The 14,830-nt window shown below is 38.5% G+C and overlaps 1 protein-coding gene across 14 annotated transcripts in view; it reads right to left on the reverse strand.

Annotated features, from left to right (window-relative positions):
* Positions 1 to 6,162: 6,162 nt before the first annotated feature.
* Positions 6,163 to 14,830, reverse strand: part of Gtdc1 (glycosyltransferase like domain containing 1) — a 376,640-nt gene continuing 367,972 nt past the window's right edge. For 11 of the 14 annotated variants that reach the window (XM_052726350.1, XM_052726348.1, XM_052726352.1 and 8 more), the window contains 3 exons: positions 13,151 to 13,221; positions 12,357 to 12,448; positions 6,163 to 7,288 (listed from right to left, as the gene is read on the reverse strand). In XM_052726350.1, the coding sequence (XP_052582310.1) occupies positions 7,205 to 7,288; positions 12,357 to 12,448; positions 13,151 to 13,221 (247 nt within the window). In that variant the 3' untranslated portion in view covers positions 6,163 to 7,204. Of the gene's footprint in view, positions 7,289 to 9,466; positions 9,520 to 12,356; positions 12,449 to 13,150; positions 13,222 to 14,830 lie in introns of those variants that run through there. The other 3 variants (XR_008215448.1, XM_052726345.1, XM_052726356.1) reach the window with 3 other exon arrangements.

Consider the following 14,830-nt stretch of genomic DNA (forward strand, 5'->3'; position numbering starts at 1 on the left):
AATGCCCTCTGAGCACCCTCCCGCACCACCACCTTGGGTGCCCTTCTGGATTTTCTAGCACTGCTGTGTCAGTTTGGAAGCAGAGGGGTTGGTCTGCCTGCACAGCAATGAGCCACACTGAAGGCCACACAACTCCTTAGTCATTTTACTAATCTCTCCCCCTCACAGGAGTAGCTCTCCTACTTTTCTATTGTATTTTTTCCCAACAATACCGTTTTTCCCCATAGCACTTTAGGGGAAAAAAATTTCCAAGTGCTTTTTCATGTGGTTCCAGTTAAGCGATCTGCCCACACCCCAAATCATACCATTAGCATTCAAGATTAATAGCTGCATATCAGTAATTCTTAAATACCTTCTGATGCATAATTTCAATTTAAATGATCCTGACATTATTGGGCAGGCAAATGCCTGAACCAAGATGTATGTGGACTAGTTGCAGCCAGATGACAGTCCTGTAGTTGGAATAAAACACAACCGGTTAAGTTTCTTCAACGGTGAAAGACAGGGAAGCAGTTTTTTTCTGCTCCCGAGTAGACCAGGAGGTTAACAAATCACAAAGAAAGTGAATCACACAGGGTTTTGTCCATTCTCCACTTTGACACATCTTGAGACTAATGTTACAGAACCTCTTCAGCATCCATTGCTGTGAATTAACCACACCCTCTGCACGTTCCGGCTTCATTCTTCAGGAAAAAAAGTAAGGAAAGAGCAAATCGTGAGAGTGTCTTTTCTTACAGCCTTTGAGTGCAGCATCCCATTACCCTTGATTTAGGCCAGTTGTTAATTCTTACCACCCACTGAAGAGCAGGGCAGGATTCAGTTTATATTAACAAGTGATGCTCATGGATAGGTTTCTAGATGCTAGAGTAAAAAACTGCTTCATTTTTTAATGGGTGGAGAAAGGAGAAGGGCAATAAAACCGGCTCTTAAGTCACTCAGAATCCTTGGCTTCACACATCAATAGGAGATTTCTGTCTTTTTTGAATGTACTTCTTATTTCTCTTTAAGTTCTTGTATGGACTAAATACTTTCTTAAAAACGCTCAACTTTGTCCATAGCTTCAAACTCTGTTTCTTTTTCCCAGTTTTGTGTTTATAACTGCTCCTATTTATCCCCTCCTCCCATTAAGAATTTCACAATATATCCCTGCACCAAATAAATTAAAATCAGCAACTTCAGACACTCAAGGAAGAGGACATTAATCCACTTAGTAGAATACCCAGGACTCCCCCTCTCAGTTTCGGCTCTTCTTAATGTAACGTTAGTAATTGCAGCTGGCTCCTTACACTTCCTCCCTCCCTTTCTTCTGAATCATGTTGGCCTTGTTTAACCTTCATTTCCTCTTCTGCCCCCCACATTCATCCACATACTTTTCTTTGACCGTGAGTCTTTCTCTCTGCTGCCTGGACTGAAGGAGAAAAAATGGAGCAAAGAGCTTAGTACTTTCTGGTAAACCCTGTTCTACTTCTCCACTCCACTATTACTGTTTTGTAAGTTTTAAACATCCTCGGGCTGTATAGTTACTACTCCGTATTTTCCTGATTGATCACTAAGTTCTTCAGGCTTTTCAGAACTGCTCCATAATCCTGAAGCAACAGCTTTTTCTTGGCGTTCTCTTTGGAATGCCTTTCCTGGCAAGGACAGGCATTTTGGTTTGACTGTGATTCTTAAGTTACAATTCAAAGCTAATTTGTTCAGTTAGGTTTCTGCTAGCATCGGCTCTGCCTCTCACTGTTCAGTCTTCCATAGTACTGCTTGGTAGGGGTGGGCTGTAAGAACAAGATGTAATAGACTTACATTGTACTTGATTATCAGTTTTCAAAAACAGCTGCATGCTTTGATATCTGTGTAAGGAAATATCAGAAGATAATATGCCATTGGTATTTATTACTCTATAATTAAGGATGTGTCAGTGTTTCCCTTTAAAAAAAACCCTCTATTTTCAGAAATTCATATCTCAGGCATAAATTTCCCTATGAATTGGAGTCTAATACCATATCAGAAGTAGCTTCTTTTAAAGTTACTCCTCCGTTCTTTTTCTTCCCGAGGAAATACGTCCCAGGATGTTGTTCCTGGGTTATCTACTGGGATGACAGGAAGCAGGCCTAGCACAGCACAACTCAAGTGCCACGGCATCGGTGTGCCCTGCCAGTCCTGGCCCTCTGAGAGAATGTGGGGCTGCCTTTCCCAGCTTGGGATGAGCAACTTCATCCTTGTAGATTTTAAAGCTAACAGAGGAGTGTCAGTTCAGAAATATTACAGGTGCCATTCGGAGGTTCTAGCACCAGAAATCTAAGCTTTTGCATTGCTTTCCTTTTGTCCACTTAGAATGCATACATGGCCAGAAGAAGCAGTGATATGCCTTTAGGGAAGATACTAGAAACTTAGTGCTTTATGCTTCTTCTGGCAGCCAGAGACGGGAGAACACAGCAAGCCAATAGATGGAGATACACACTTTCTACTTCCCCTTCTTTGTAGGACTTGACCAATGGAATCAACTACAAACTCAAGAAAGAGCTTGGGAACACCTGAGGCCCAGATATGACTCTGCCTCCACAGGACCTAAACAGGATAATGTGTTTAGGTCTTCAGTTTCTCACATGCAAATTAAACTGAAAGCCTATAGAGACAAATGCTTGACAAGAGAACCAATAAATTACCCACATAGATGAATCCAGCAAATGTAAGAACACAGAGAACAGTAGAGATTGTGACAGACAACCTTGCACATTCAATGCCCCCTTAAAGGCCAGACAAAAACAGTTATAAAAATACATAAAGTGCTGGCCATACTTCATGGTCTCTCATGTGCCTCTTAGCATCATCTGTGTGGCCACAAAGCTGTTGCCTTTTGTCTAGAGGGGAGATAAATCAAATTATGGGTCGAACTGAGTAATGAAACTTGAACTTGGTGCTTCCTCAAAGACCAAATTCTTTCTCTTTGTGTAGCTCCAATACACTCTAGTTCCTAAGTACGCTGGTATGGTTTAATTTTCTCAGTTGTGAACTGATACTGGGAACATTAAAACTTCACACAATGACTTCACATTCAAAAAAAAAAAGTCACAGAAGTATGTTTTCCCTGTAGGAGTGTCACGAACATTCTACAGAATGTCTTTAAACACAGTAACTGATAGGGAGTCACAAAAGCACTACAGATTATCCCTTAAAGCCATCAAGCTCTGGCTTCTGGGGTTGAAAGTCAAGGGGAAGAGCTGCTAGGATATCTGCATGTTCAAACAAAGAGCCTGATTTTGTCCATAATCTGATTTGTGTCTAGGTTAAAGTGAAGTCTTTGGCTCCTGGTAAGTAGAGGGACATCTTCTCATGCATGACAGGAGTTTGAGCAGCTTTGGCCACTTTCTGTGGGAAAATAATGATTCCCTGATGCAGTTGTTACTTTGAAAGTCAAGAAATGTTAAAGCTAGTGGGCAGCAGCCCCTTACCACATGCTTCCCAAAGTGTCTATAGCTCCGGTCAAAAGGCACACCCAATAATATCAATAATAACATTTAAAACATACAGAGGCAGAGAGCAAGAGTAATAATAAGGCTTTCTGAGCCAATGGCCTACCCATGCAGAGGAGGAGGCTGTTATCACAGAGTCAATGAGTCTCTACTGCAGGCTTGTCCCCTTTCCACCAGAACTCAGAAAGGACAGCTGTAAAGTTGGTGCTCACTCTCGTCGTCTCGTGCAATATTTTAACCACGTTTACCTTCTTCGAGCAGCAGGTAGAACTGCTTGTTTTAAAACTTTCTCAGTTACATTTTAATAAATGCTTTAGGGGAAGATGGCCTATATCTCAATTCATTTAAGATGCAGCACATCTACAGTGATGTTTATAATATACTCTCTTCATTGTTAAGTATAACATCTGATGACGAACACTCCAGCTTTCTCCTGGAGTGAGAGGCAGTTAAGGCAAGGCTTGTTAAGACCCTATAGAAAAGTAAGAAGCACAGAACATGTCAGCATTAAAGGACATCAGGGAAACATTTGAAGACTGATTCCATCACCCATGAAATGTATCTTGAGGCTTATATGAAATCTTTTTTGTGGCTCATGATATTTCTGGGTAGCAGATGCTTTTTCAAAAACAGATTTTACTTTTAAAAATATCAAATATAATTAACACTTTCAACATAAAATGAAGTCTTGGCTTCCAGATGCATTTCAAGGTGTTGAAATTAATCCATGTGGCCTTCTATGGCTAAGAGTTTCCATTTTATTATGTGTTCTACAATCCCTCTGTTTGGTATGACTGAAGACTTGGGAGTAAGAGCAGGATATTCAAACTTAACTGTGTTTGAAAGATGCCTGCCAAACAGGAATGTTTTGACAGTTTTTCATCTATCCTGATCAATATGGCATAATGATGAGGTTAAGAACTATATATCCTATTACCTGTTAAGAGAAACAGAGAGTAAGTAGGTAGAGAGAGGGCAAGCACCCTAGACACTGCATCAGTTTTGATAATGCCTAGAATTTTAAAGCTATTTAAATTAAAAGAACAAAAATTAAAATTACCTATAAAAGACCAAAAGTTTTTTTTTAAAAAAAAAAACCCAACATACTAAAAAATAGGGACTACTGGGATTATTTAGCCTCTCTTCTAAAAAAGTAATGAGTCGACTATATTCCCAGTTATCCACTGACTTCAAGTGCTGACTAACTCCTCAGCACTGCACTCACCATGTTGTGGTTAGTGGGAAGCACATGCACACACACAGGTACCGATGTGCCTTTAAAAATGTTCAGAATTGTGTATCAACAAAACTTTTTATAACTTAGGTCCACCAATACTGAATGTGAATGTCTAGTTTTTCCTAAGTGGCAACTATAATGTACATTGTTACCCTGCAGAGAATGATGAGCACAGCTGAAAGCAAAAGTTTATCTGACTTTGAGTCAAGGAAAAATCCCGTGCAGTATCATTATCACAGTTGCCCCCAATCAGGGAAATGGGGCTACGGATGTAGTTTGGTTGGTAGAGTTTGCCTAGAATTGCCAAAGCTCTGGGTTACAATTGCCTGGCATCACATAAGCCACAGTGGTGCACACCTTGGAGGCTGAGGCAGGAGGACAGGGGCTCAAGGTCATGCTGTGCTGTATAGTGAGTTTGAGATAAACTGGGGAAACAGGAGACCTTATTTGGAAAAAAAAAAGCAGAAAAGTATTTAAATATTTGGGACATACCCTCTGAAGAGATTTCATTTCTTCCTATTAGCCAGTAAAAAGGCACCACAGAAAACCAGAGAAACCAAGCATTCCTTCTTGGCCACCTGTGAAAAGCATCTTTCTGACTGGATCATTTCATTAGAGGGTATAAAGTAAAATCTTGCCCAAGAGATGAGTCTATGAGCTTCTTATTTACAACGATACCCACTTTGCTCTCAAATGGGGCATCCCTACTAGATTCCGTATTCCAAAGTCTTAGACTCTAAGTCAGGACTTTGGAGAGCTTCTGAGCCCTTTATTTTATGATGGCTTCCTTGAAGGCAAGGACAAGAAGCTGGTGGCATAGTGGCCACATGTGCTTTGGTTCTCACAGTAGGTGGGAACGAGTCCACTCACAGACAGCTTGTTATTTCTGCCGCTCCCATTTCCGGTTTTGCAACCCCCAGCTCTCAGGGGCTTCCTTCCTGGTTCACTGATCCACATGACTGCCTTTACCCTGAGGACTGTGCATGGCTCCCTAACCCTGGTTGATTTTCTGATTTCTATTTTGATACCTATCACATGGACTCTGTAGGACTTCAGTGCAACCATCTGCTCCATCTTGGATGCTTGTTAGACCACCCAGCTCTTCTAAAGAACAGGGACCCAGGGTTGGCCCTTGTCTAGTCACTTCTCTGGCTTTTCCTCACTCTGCAGTACATAGAAGTTTTTCCTTTCAATAGCCAAGGAAGTTACAATTTACCTGTTAGTAAACAGAAGATGCTTTATCAACAGACTTTACCTTAATGACTACAAATGTTTACCTCCTGCTTTCCAGAATGCAAAGAAAGTCTTGGAAATGTCATAATATGTAACAAACATTTGCAACACAGATCCTTGTTCATCCTTACAAGAGACAATTGTATTCTGTCTTCTCTGACACAGGAAACATTCAGTAAGAAACGCAGATAGGTGCACACACTTAAACACAAATGAATATGCTAATTAAAATTACAGCGGGCAGTTTATTAAAAATTTATTTTACAATCCAGCCATTTAAAATATCTTTACACCAACAAACAGAGCAGCATGATTACAAGAATTACAAGTGACTAATCTCAGAAAGAGTATATGTGTAGTTGGATGCAAATATTTTGAAGAATATTTGTACCAAATTATGGTTTTGTTAGAAGCATTTTGATTTCTCTATTTTTACTCATAGAAAAAAAAAATTTAAAACAAGTATCTTGTGTTCATTTTATGGATGAGAGGACTTCACTCACTGTATCTGCCATGTTTGTCCGAATTACAGCTGTTTATCTTGCAAGTTTCTTTAAGATTAATTAAATGCAAATGAAACTCTGTGAATCATGGGAATACCTGCCAGACCCCTTATTAATACCTTCACTTAAAAACTCCTGTGCCAGAGAGTCATTAATTTGCTGAAAGAAAAGTGCTAAAGCAGCCCTTTGCCTACAGCAGCTTTGAGATGGCTGCCCAATTAGTTCAGGAGCATTCTGATCCTCTTTCTAGGCCCCGTGGCCCTTTGAGGACACAAGAAGGCTCGGATGATAACCTGGCAACCCAGGTAGAAACTCAGCCAAGTGTGAGTGTTTGAAGCTGCAGTTTGGCTGCCATCGTGTCGGCAGAAAGAAAGAATTCAGGCACCATGTCATCCAGTACAAAGGATAAAAACGGATTCAACCGGAAATTCAATGTGGCACCACATATGGGATACATGAGTGCGGTTATACAACAGGCCACATATTTTTTTGAACAGTCTCCTACATGTGATGCCGAGGACATGTGTACCCATCATAGCGTCTCGAGGAATCTGTATTTAATTTGGGTTGGGGTGGTGGCAGGGATGGAGATCTGAAGCCGCCACAGGTTTGTGGCAGATGGCTCTGTGTCAGCTATGACAAGCAGCCAGGCTCGGCTTCCTCTGCAGATTTTCTTTTCTCTCTGATCAGGTAAATATGGGCACACTCTGGAAAGTTCTTCAGATTCTGCCTTAGGCTGCAAGTTTGTGACTTAGCCCCATCTGTCACAAATCTTCCCTTGGTTCTGTTGTGAGCAGAGACCTGAATTTACCATGTAGGGCTGCCCAAGAAAACGGAGCCACTTCACCCTGCAACAAGGGGGAGGAGAGATTAGAGAGCAGCGGAGAAACAGAGACGCCCGAAAACTCATACGCAAACTTGCCTCATCTCTCCAGCGACAAGCTCAAAGCCACCGAGTTCCGTCACCCCAGGAAAGCCTGGCTTCTGCCTGCATCTCAACTGTGAGAGGGAGCGGTGTGCACATGGGCACTGCTGCACACGTTCCTGGGTGTATGTATGCCATGGATGACTGCTCTTAGAAGTTTACCACCTGTCTTTGAACTTTTATACACAGAAGGTACACAATACTCTCAATACACAGCTTTACCAATGTGAATTTTACCCTTAAGGAGCAAGGACACAAGATAAATGCCTTTACTAGTACATGGAATTTATAAGGTGCTTTACATTTCCAAATGGGTTTTATTCATTATTTCATTATAGCACTTCCTCGGGGAAAAATGCTATTATGGCTGGGGAAAATTAAAAAAAAGAAAAAGGAAAAAACCTCTAGATCTACAGATGGGTAACCCATAGGCCAAGAACTTACCTATGGAGAATAACAAAATCTCAAGTAAGCTGAACTGGCCAAAGCAGAGCCAAACCACATAAAATCATAGTAAGGGAAGAAAAGTGGAGGAGAGGAGGGAGATATATGGGAGATGGAAGAAGAAGAGAAAGACCTTAAGACTGGGAATTCTCATTACATTTTGCAGGTGTTGCTTAGAAATTTTATAAGCCCTTATGATATCACTATAAATCTTTTCATTTTCTCAGGAAAAAGTAAGATTTTAGAGTAGTGTTAATGCTGGTGAGATACACCTTATCCCTATCTAGACTTCAGAGTGACTGTCTCTTAAAGGGAACTTAAAAACAGCCTGGCTGTGGTTCGGAAGGATGTAGCTTGACGTCATTAAGACAACTGCAAATGGCTTTTCTGGGCATCGGGTCTGCTTTGTAAGCAAAATCATTGTTTGGAAATAATAGATTTTATGGGTCTCAACTGTTGAACAGTTTAAAAAGAGCAGAGTAAAAAGCAACAGTTAACTTCTGAAAACCTTAAGAAACTACAGGTCACTCTCAAAAAAGCAAAGGGACACCGTCTTCCTTTTCCCCCATGCGCAAGCACATGCAAAGACACACACACACACAAAGATACACACAGATAGACACACATACACACAGACACACATTCATAAACATACACAGATACACACACAGACACATACAGATATTCACACACCCACACACATTCACAGCCCATTGCTCAGTTTGTAAATCAAAGCAAATGAGGTACCAGATGGAAATGAGGCCTCCGCTGTTAGCCTGGGTAGTGTCTACCCTACACACTAGCTATATTCTTGCTCTATTTTTAATACTGATAATAAGGGACCATCTCTTTTTTTTCAAAGCATTTTAAAATAAAAAGATAAAAAGTTATTATAAAGCACAAAGTGCTAGTCTCACACAACTTTTAGAGTATTTCAGTGAGTTATAGACTAAAATCAAGGCAAAAAGCACAACTTTAGGCCCAAGCTGGTTTGTAGGAAGGATACTACTGTTAGTGTAAAAAGTCAATGGACCTCAGTCTATCTTATGAGTTCTCTTAGAAATTTGTTTATAGTAGGCTGAGTGGTCTAGAAGAGCTCTTACTGTGAACGAAATTAAACTTTTTTTTCCCTATGGAAGTACATAGTTAGTGCAATTTCCTACCTGGAGCAAGACATAGCTTAATGTTAGAAGAAAGTTATAGTCAAAATTTGTGTGTAATTCATACATGTAAATTTTTTAAGAAGTGGTTTTTAAATTTTTTAAAGCAATAAAAGGCTTTAGATTTTTTTTTTTTTTTTTTTTTTTTTTTGGTTTTTCGAGACAGGGTTTCTCTGTGTAGCTTTGCGCCTTTCCTGGAACTCACTTGGTAGCCCAGGCTGGCCTCGAACTCACAGAGATCCGCCGGCCTCTGCCTCCCGAGTGCTGGGATTAAAGGCGTGCGCCACCACCGCCCGGCTTTAGATTTTTAAGATTATTAAGAAACATTTACTTTTCACATGTATTAGTTTTTACAATGTTCTTTAAGTGTGTATGTGTGTGTGCATGAGACACATGTGCACGCACACATGTGCACACACACACAGAAAGAGAGAGAGAGAGAGAGAGAGAGAGAGAGAGAGAGAGAGAGAGAGAGAGAGAGAATATTTAAATCTCACAGGCCTTAAATGATTCAGGTGAACAGGTCATGGAGTTCTAGTGCAGAAATTCACTTTAAGAAACAAAAGGACACCAAGACAGAATTAGTTCTGTGTTTGCTTCAAATCCTGCAGCAAGTTACAGCCCACAATCTCTTAGTCATATTGAATATGCAATGTTTCATATAAGAAGAAAGCCAAGTATTAATAGCCTTATCCCAGTCATTAAATTTCTAAGTGTGAATCCATATGAAAAAATCTACCCTAGAATAAAGTCTATACGGTATGAAGCTGGAAAGATTTCAAACATAAACCTCTAAAACAACAAGAAAAGGTGTAAAATGTAAAAGGAACAAATAAAGGAATCCAGTGATATTTGGTCCTTTTAGACTTTAAGAGCATATGCTTTATAGAAGCAAAACATAACTGTCCAATGGAAGAAATAAAAAAAATAAATAAGGAAGAAGAAAAAAGAAGAGATTAAAAAGAAGAAGAAAACAAAAAAGTCCTTGCATTCCTTTCACAAACACACAAAGGGTCCTTTTCCATTTCATAAGTACGTAAAGCTGTCCTGGAGGGAAGTAAGTCTCCATTATCCAGTGAGAGCAAGTGCCACCTGAGACTGGGACATGAACAGGACAGAAGTGGAGACATGACTGTAGTTTATGGTAGCTTTTGGACACAGTCATTCTTACTAGTTTGATCCGTTTTACTATAATAAACCAGACTTGAGTCCATTCCTAGGGTTTTTTTTTTTTTTTTTTTTTTTTTTAGGTTTTTCGAGACAGGGTTTCTCTGTGTAGCTTTGCGCCTTTCCTGGAACTCACTCTGTAGCCCAGGCTGGCCTCGAACTCGCAGAGATCCGCCTGCCTCTGCCTCCCGAGTGCTGGGGTTAAAGGCGTGCGCCACCACCGCCCGGCCCATTCCTAGGGTTTTTAATCCAGTGCCTCATGATGGGCCATTTGTCTTAAAGCTCTTGATTACTTATAAATTAAGATAAATTTCTTTAAATTTTGAGAATAATTTTTAGATACAATATCACTAACATCTATCAATGAGAACATATATGAAGGCATATAATAAATTTAAAATAAAAAATCCATTGCAAAAGTACTTAAAATATACATGTAAATTCTCATAGATTACTAATTTATAAAACATTGAGTTGCAAGTTTTTATCATGTAAAAACTAAAACTATCTGTGAGAGTTAAAATGTAGCAGTTTAACTATGAACCATTTTTTTAAGTACATGAAGAACTTTGTATATTAACATCATACAACAAGCTAACATTCTTTTAGAGTTTTTCCATTTATTTGTAAAATAAACACTATATCCCAGAAGGGTAGTAATTCTATTGAAAAAGGTCAGCTAGAAATTTGTTTCTTTTTCTAACTACAGACAACTGTTGCAGGCCCTTGTGAAACAGTTTAAGACTCAGATGTAGAGGAATAGGCCTAATAGGACTTGACCTGAACCAACATTAAAACAAACAAATTTTGATGGTATAACATATTTGCAAACACTTTATCCAAAAATTTCCCAGACATAACAAAAGTTGATATTTTAAGTGTGAAAACACTAAAGTAGGCTCATATTACAAACAGAACAAGAATCCACTTGTACCAAAACTTGTTCTATTTCCTTAATTTCCTAATCTGCATGTTCTGCCTACCTATCGCATGGGGGACTAACTGGTGTGTGCTGTATGTGAACAAGACTACTACTGAACTTGGGAGTGAGTAAACAGCGGAGTGAGCCTTGGAGGCCCACACTCTGCAAGGCTTCACATGCACAATACGACAGTATCGACTCCGGGAGTGACACTGAGGCCTGGAACTGTTCAGTCAGCATTTTAAACTATTATGAGCTACCTTCTGAACCATTGCCAAGTTAATAGACAATGAAAGATAATGAGCTTGAAATTGGGTGTTAAATTGCATTTTTGGTTCTCTCCCTTTTTGTTGAAGTTTAACTGTTTCCTGGAGAAATAAAGTCATGTTTTCAAGTATCACCATGTAAATATGTATTTAGGCCTGAAAAAAGGAAAAGGCAGAGAATGTATTTCATGCTGAAGGTTATATATTAACATAGAAAATGAAAAGGTTCTGTGTTATAAAAGTGCTATATTGTAAACTATGCTAACCTTATATAAAATAAAGATACTGTAGCCAAAGAACATAAGAAGGTAAATTATTCATGGCCTACATCCACCTTGGAAGCCCAGAAAGCAGATTCCCACTTCAATAGTACTTTCAGTAGGGGCTTTTTGTGCTATTTCAACAATGTAAGATGCTTGATTCAGGTAAGAGAAGAGAAGGTCAGTGCTGATGGTACTCTTTACATAAACCATTTGTCTTGACATTTTGAACTGAGACCCATGGACCTGACTCTAAACAAATTGAGAATATTTTATGACCCATTTTGAACAGGATGAGGGGAATACAACTTTTGAAAGGTATCTTCATAGTAGCTAAAAAATCAACAGCTAACTTCACTGTGTCACTCACCTAAATTTTTGAGGACTTAAGATTTCATTAAGATGGGAAGAAAGGCTTATCCTTATTAGTATAATTGTGGAATCTTTCCTTTACTTCCTTTTAAACTAATGAGTTACATTAATCCAGGTTCATTTTTATAAGCCTCTTGGGGCTAAATGTACAGGACAGTCATCTTAGAAAACAATAAATTAAAAAGAAAGCATGTACTGTGCATGAAGTGCACGTATTTCCTAAGACCTAGGTTAATACAACTGGCATCCAGTTTAATTAATCCTTGTTAGTGTAACAACCAATACCCCTCCCTAGCATGTTTCCTTTAAACATTAGTATGTTAATTAGATGTTTTTTTTTTAATTTTCTTTGTACTTAAATGTGGTATTTCTATCACGTAAATTTCTTCTCAATAGCTACCTTATAAAGATGTTTTCTTATAATATCTGGTCTCTTGCAGAAACTCTGGAGCCTTTTTGAAAGCTGTTCAGGTGTGGAATACAGATACTCAGCTGCAGGAAAAACAGATACATTTTTAATGAAACAAAAACCTCAAAGCACACACTCGATATTAGTCACTTTACTAATTAAAAATGCATATTGCTCTGTGCCGCCTCATGTTTTACATTATTTAAGCATGATTTTATAAGGTTACCTCAGCTCACAAGGATGTTTAATGCTAAATAAGACTGTGTAGTTGTGCTGTTTAGACATCTCCTCTGGGTGATTAAAATACATTATTCTAATGTAGCACAATGCATATGTGATATATTTAGTGATGAGAATTTTTCAAAGAACCAGTGCTATAGCTGTATGTACTCGGTACAACAGTTGCATATTATTAACTACTCAATTGTTTGAAGAATTTGGTATGACTTTCAATCCTTGAATTTTCTCTGTGTGTATCATTAAAAAAAAAATCTGTTAGCAATTGTAGCAGTACTGACCTGCTTATAAAAATCCGTCATTATGAGATGTGTATGCTAACAATGAAGAATGCTATTTGAAAACTTGCTTTTTTTGTTATCTTAAAAGAACAGATGGTAAATATAAGCTTACTCTAATGTATTAAAACACATAAATTTTTCCTTAACACTAACATGTTGACTTGCCAAATAAACAATTGCTTCTACTTAAGTTTATTTTCAAACTTTTAGTTTAGCATGAGTCCTGTATTAAATCACAACAAAGAAAAAGCACATGAAAGCAGCTACCTGGAAATATTTCAGGATAGACCAAGTCTTTGGGACAAAGTGGGTAACAGCCACAGTACACAGCTTCCAACCTGCAGAAACGTCAGAAAGAGGACAAGGGTACAGCAGGCACAGCATCACAGTCAGAAGGGATCTGTTTGTCTAAGACAGCAGGATGAGCCCAGAGCTGAGGGGACAAAATCATGGTCGGCAGGATACTCCTAAATGCCAGAGTTGCTCTTTGCAAGATTTTATTGATCATACCCGACTTTCATGGGACAGAACCGGCAGCATATGCTTTGTTCACTGAATTAATCAAAGCGCAGCGCTGCATTTTTGTTGTTTCTAAAATACTGTTTAACACATTTTATAATCAGCAGATAAACACATTCAACAACATGGGAAAGTATGGACAGCTTTTCTTAATAATGCTGCAAAGCCTCAGAATGTTCATTTTTCAAAAAACGTTTAAATAAAACAGCAAATACTTTAGCAGGGAAGCCGTAGAAATGATCGAGGCACTTTTAAAAGCATAGGAAAAAAATTTACAATCTGTTGTGATGGGGCATTTTCATTTCAAGCTCAGGCTTTGAAACAATTTGTTATTATGCAGATGTAAAACTCTCCCTTTGCGGAAAGTCTTGTTCAAATCATTGTAATGAACATTTTGCTTTTCTGACTAAAAATTCAGCTTACTTTCTATTTTATCAGGGAAGAATACTTTTATTATTAAACAACCACAAAGTTTCGCATTGTGCGTTTCCCAGGGGGCATCTCCAGGAGGTTCTCTCCCTGCTGCAGTGGGGGGCTAAGCAGAGGAAGGTACTGCCCCTTGCAGTCTTGCTGAGTTTGTGTAATGGCTATTGATCTGACATATCATAAACCTTGAAGACACCACTGTCATTTCTGTTGGCTAGAAATTATGCAGTGAAATTCAAAACACTCTTTAAAATATGTTTATTTTATGAGAAACTTTGAATTGCATCCAAAATGTTGACCAAAGGCAGAATTTATTTTGAACTGCAGATTTTTTTCAGTCCAAGAATGATCTGAAGTCATGTCAATATTTACCTTGTTTATTTACAGTGACAGAGTACACACAATTTAAACTGTTTTTAAGTGGGTGATGTTCTCCCTATTTTTATTATGTTAAGCTGAAATTAGGATAAAGGGAGTATTTACTTTGAGGTCCAATTTTAGGAAAAATGCTAGGTTTTTACAAAACACAATAGAAATGCAAAGGTTTTAGTGACCAACTATTCCTTTTAGAAGACAAACTAACCTTTTTCTACATGTGCAGTCTTGTAAGCACAGCTATAAACTACACTGTGCCACAGTACAAATCATTAAGAAAACTTTTGAGCATATCAGTCTGTGAAGTACTTCACGAACCAAAAGAAAATGTGCATGGTGTCTGAAGTCACTCCGTTTTAAAATGCTGTGCCAACGGAAAAGCAAATACATATGAACATTCTCTTATAATTACATGAATTAAGAGTGAACTCACAGGCATTTCAGAAAGTGCATATTATCTTCTCTTTAATAATGGATTTGAATTATGCTATACCCTAAAAGAAAATCATTACAGGCTGACTTACATTTTGAGTTGCTGTATGAGTATATGCCACACTATGTCCAAAATGTCTCTATCAAGTATAATGCCATACAATAAGATAGGAACAGCATTCTTTGATGTGAAAG

Source organism: Peromyscus californicus, unplaced genomic scaffold, assembly GCF_007827085.1.
Source record: "Peromyscus californicus insignis strain IS unplaced genomic scaffold, ASM782708v3 Scaffold_7__1_contigs__length_154581171, whole genome shotgun sequence".
Lineage (NCBI taxonomy): Eukaryota > Metazoa > Chordata > Mammalia > Rodentia > Cricetidae > Peromyscus > Peromyscus californicus.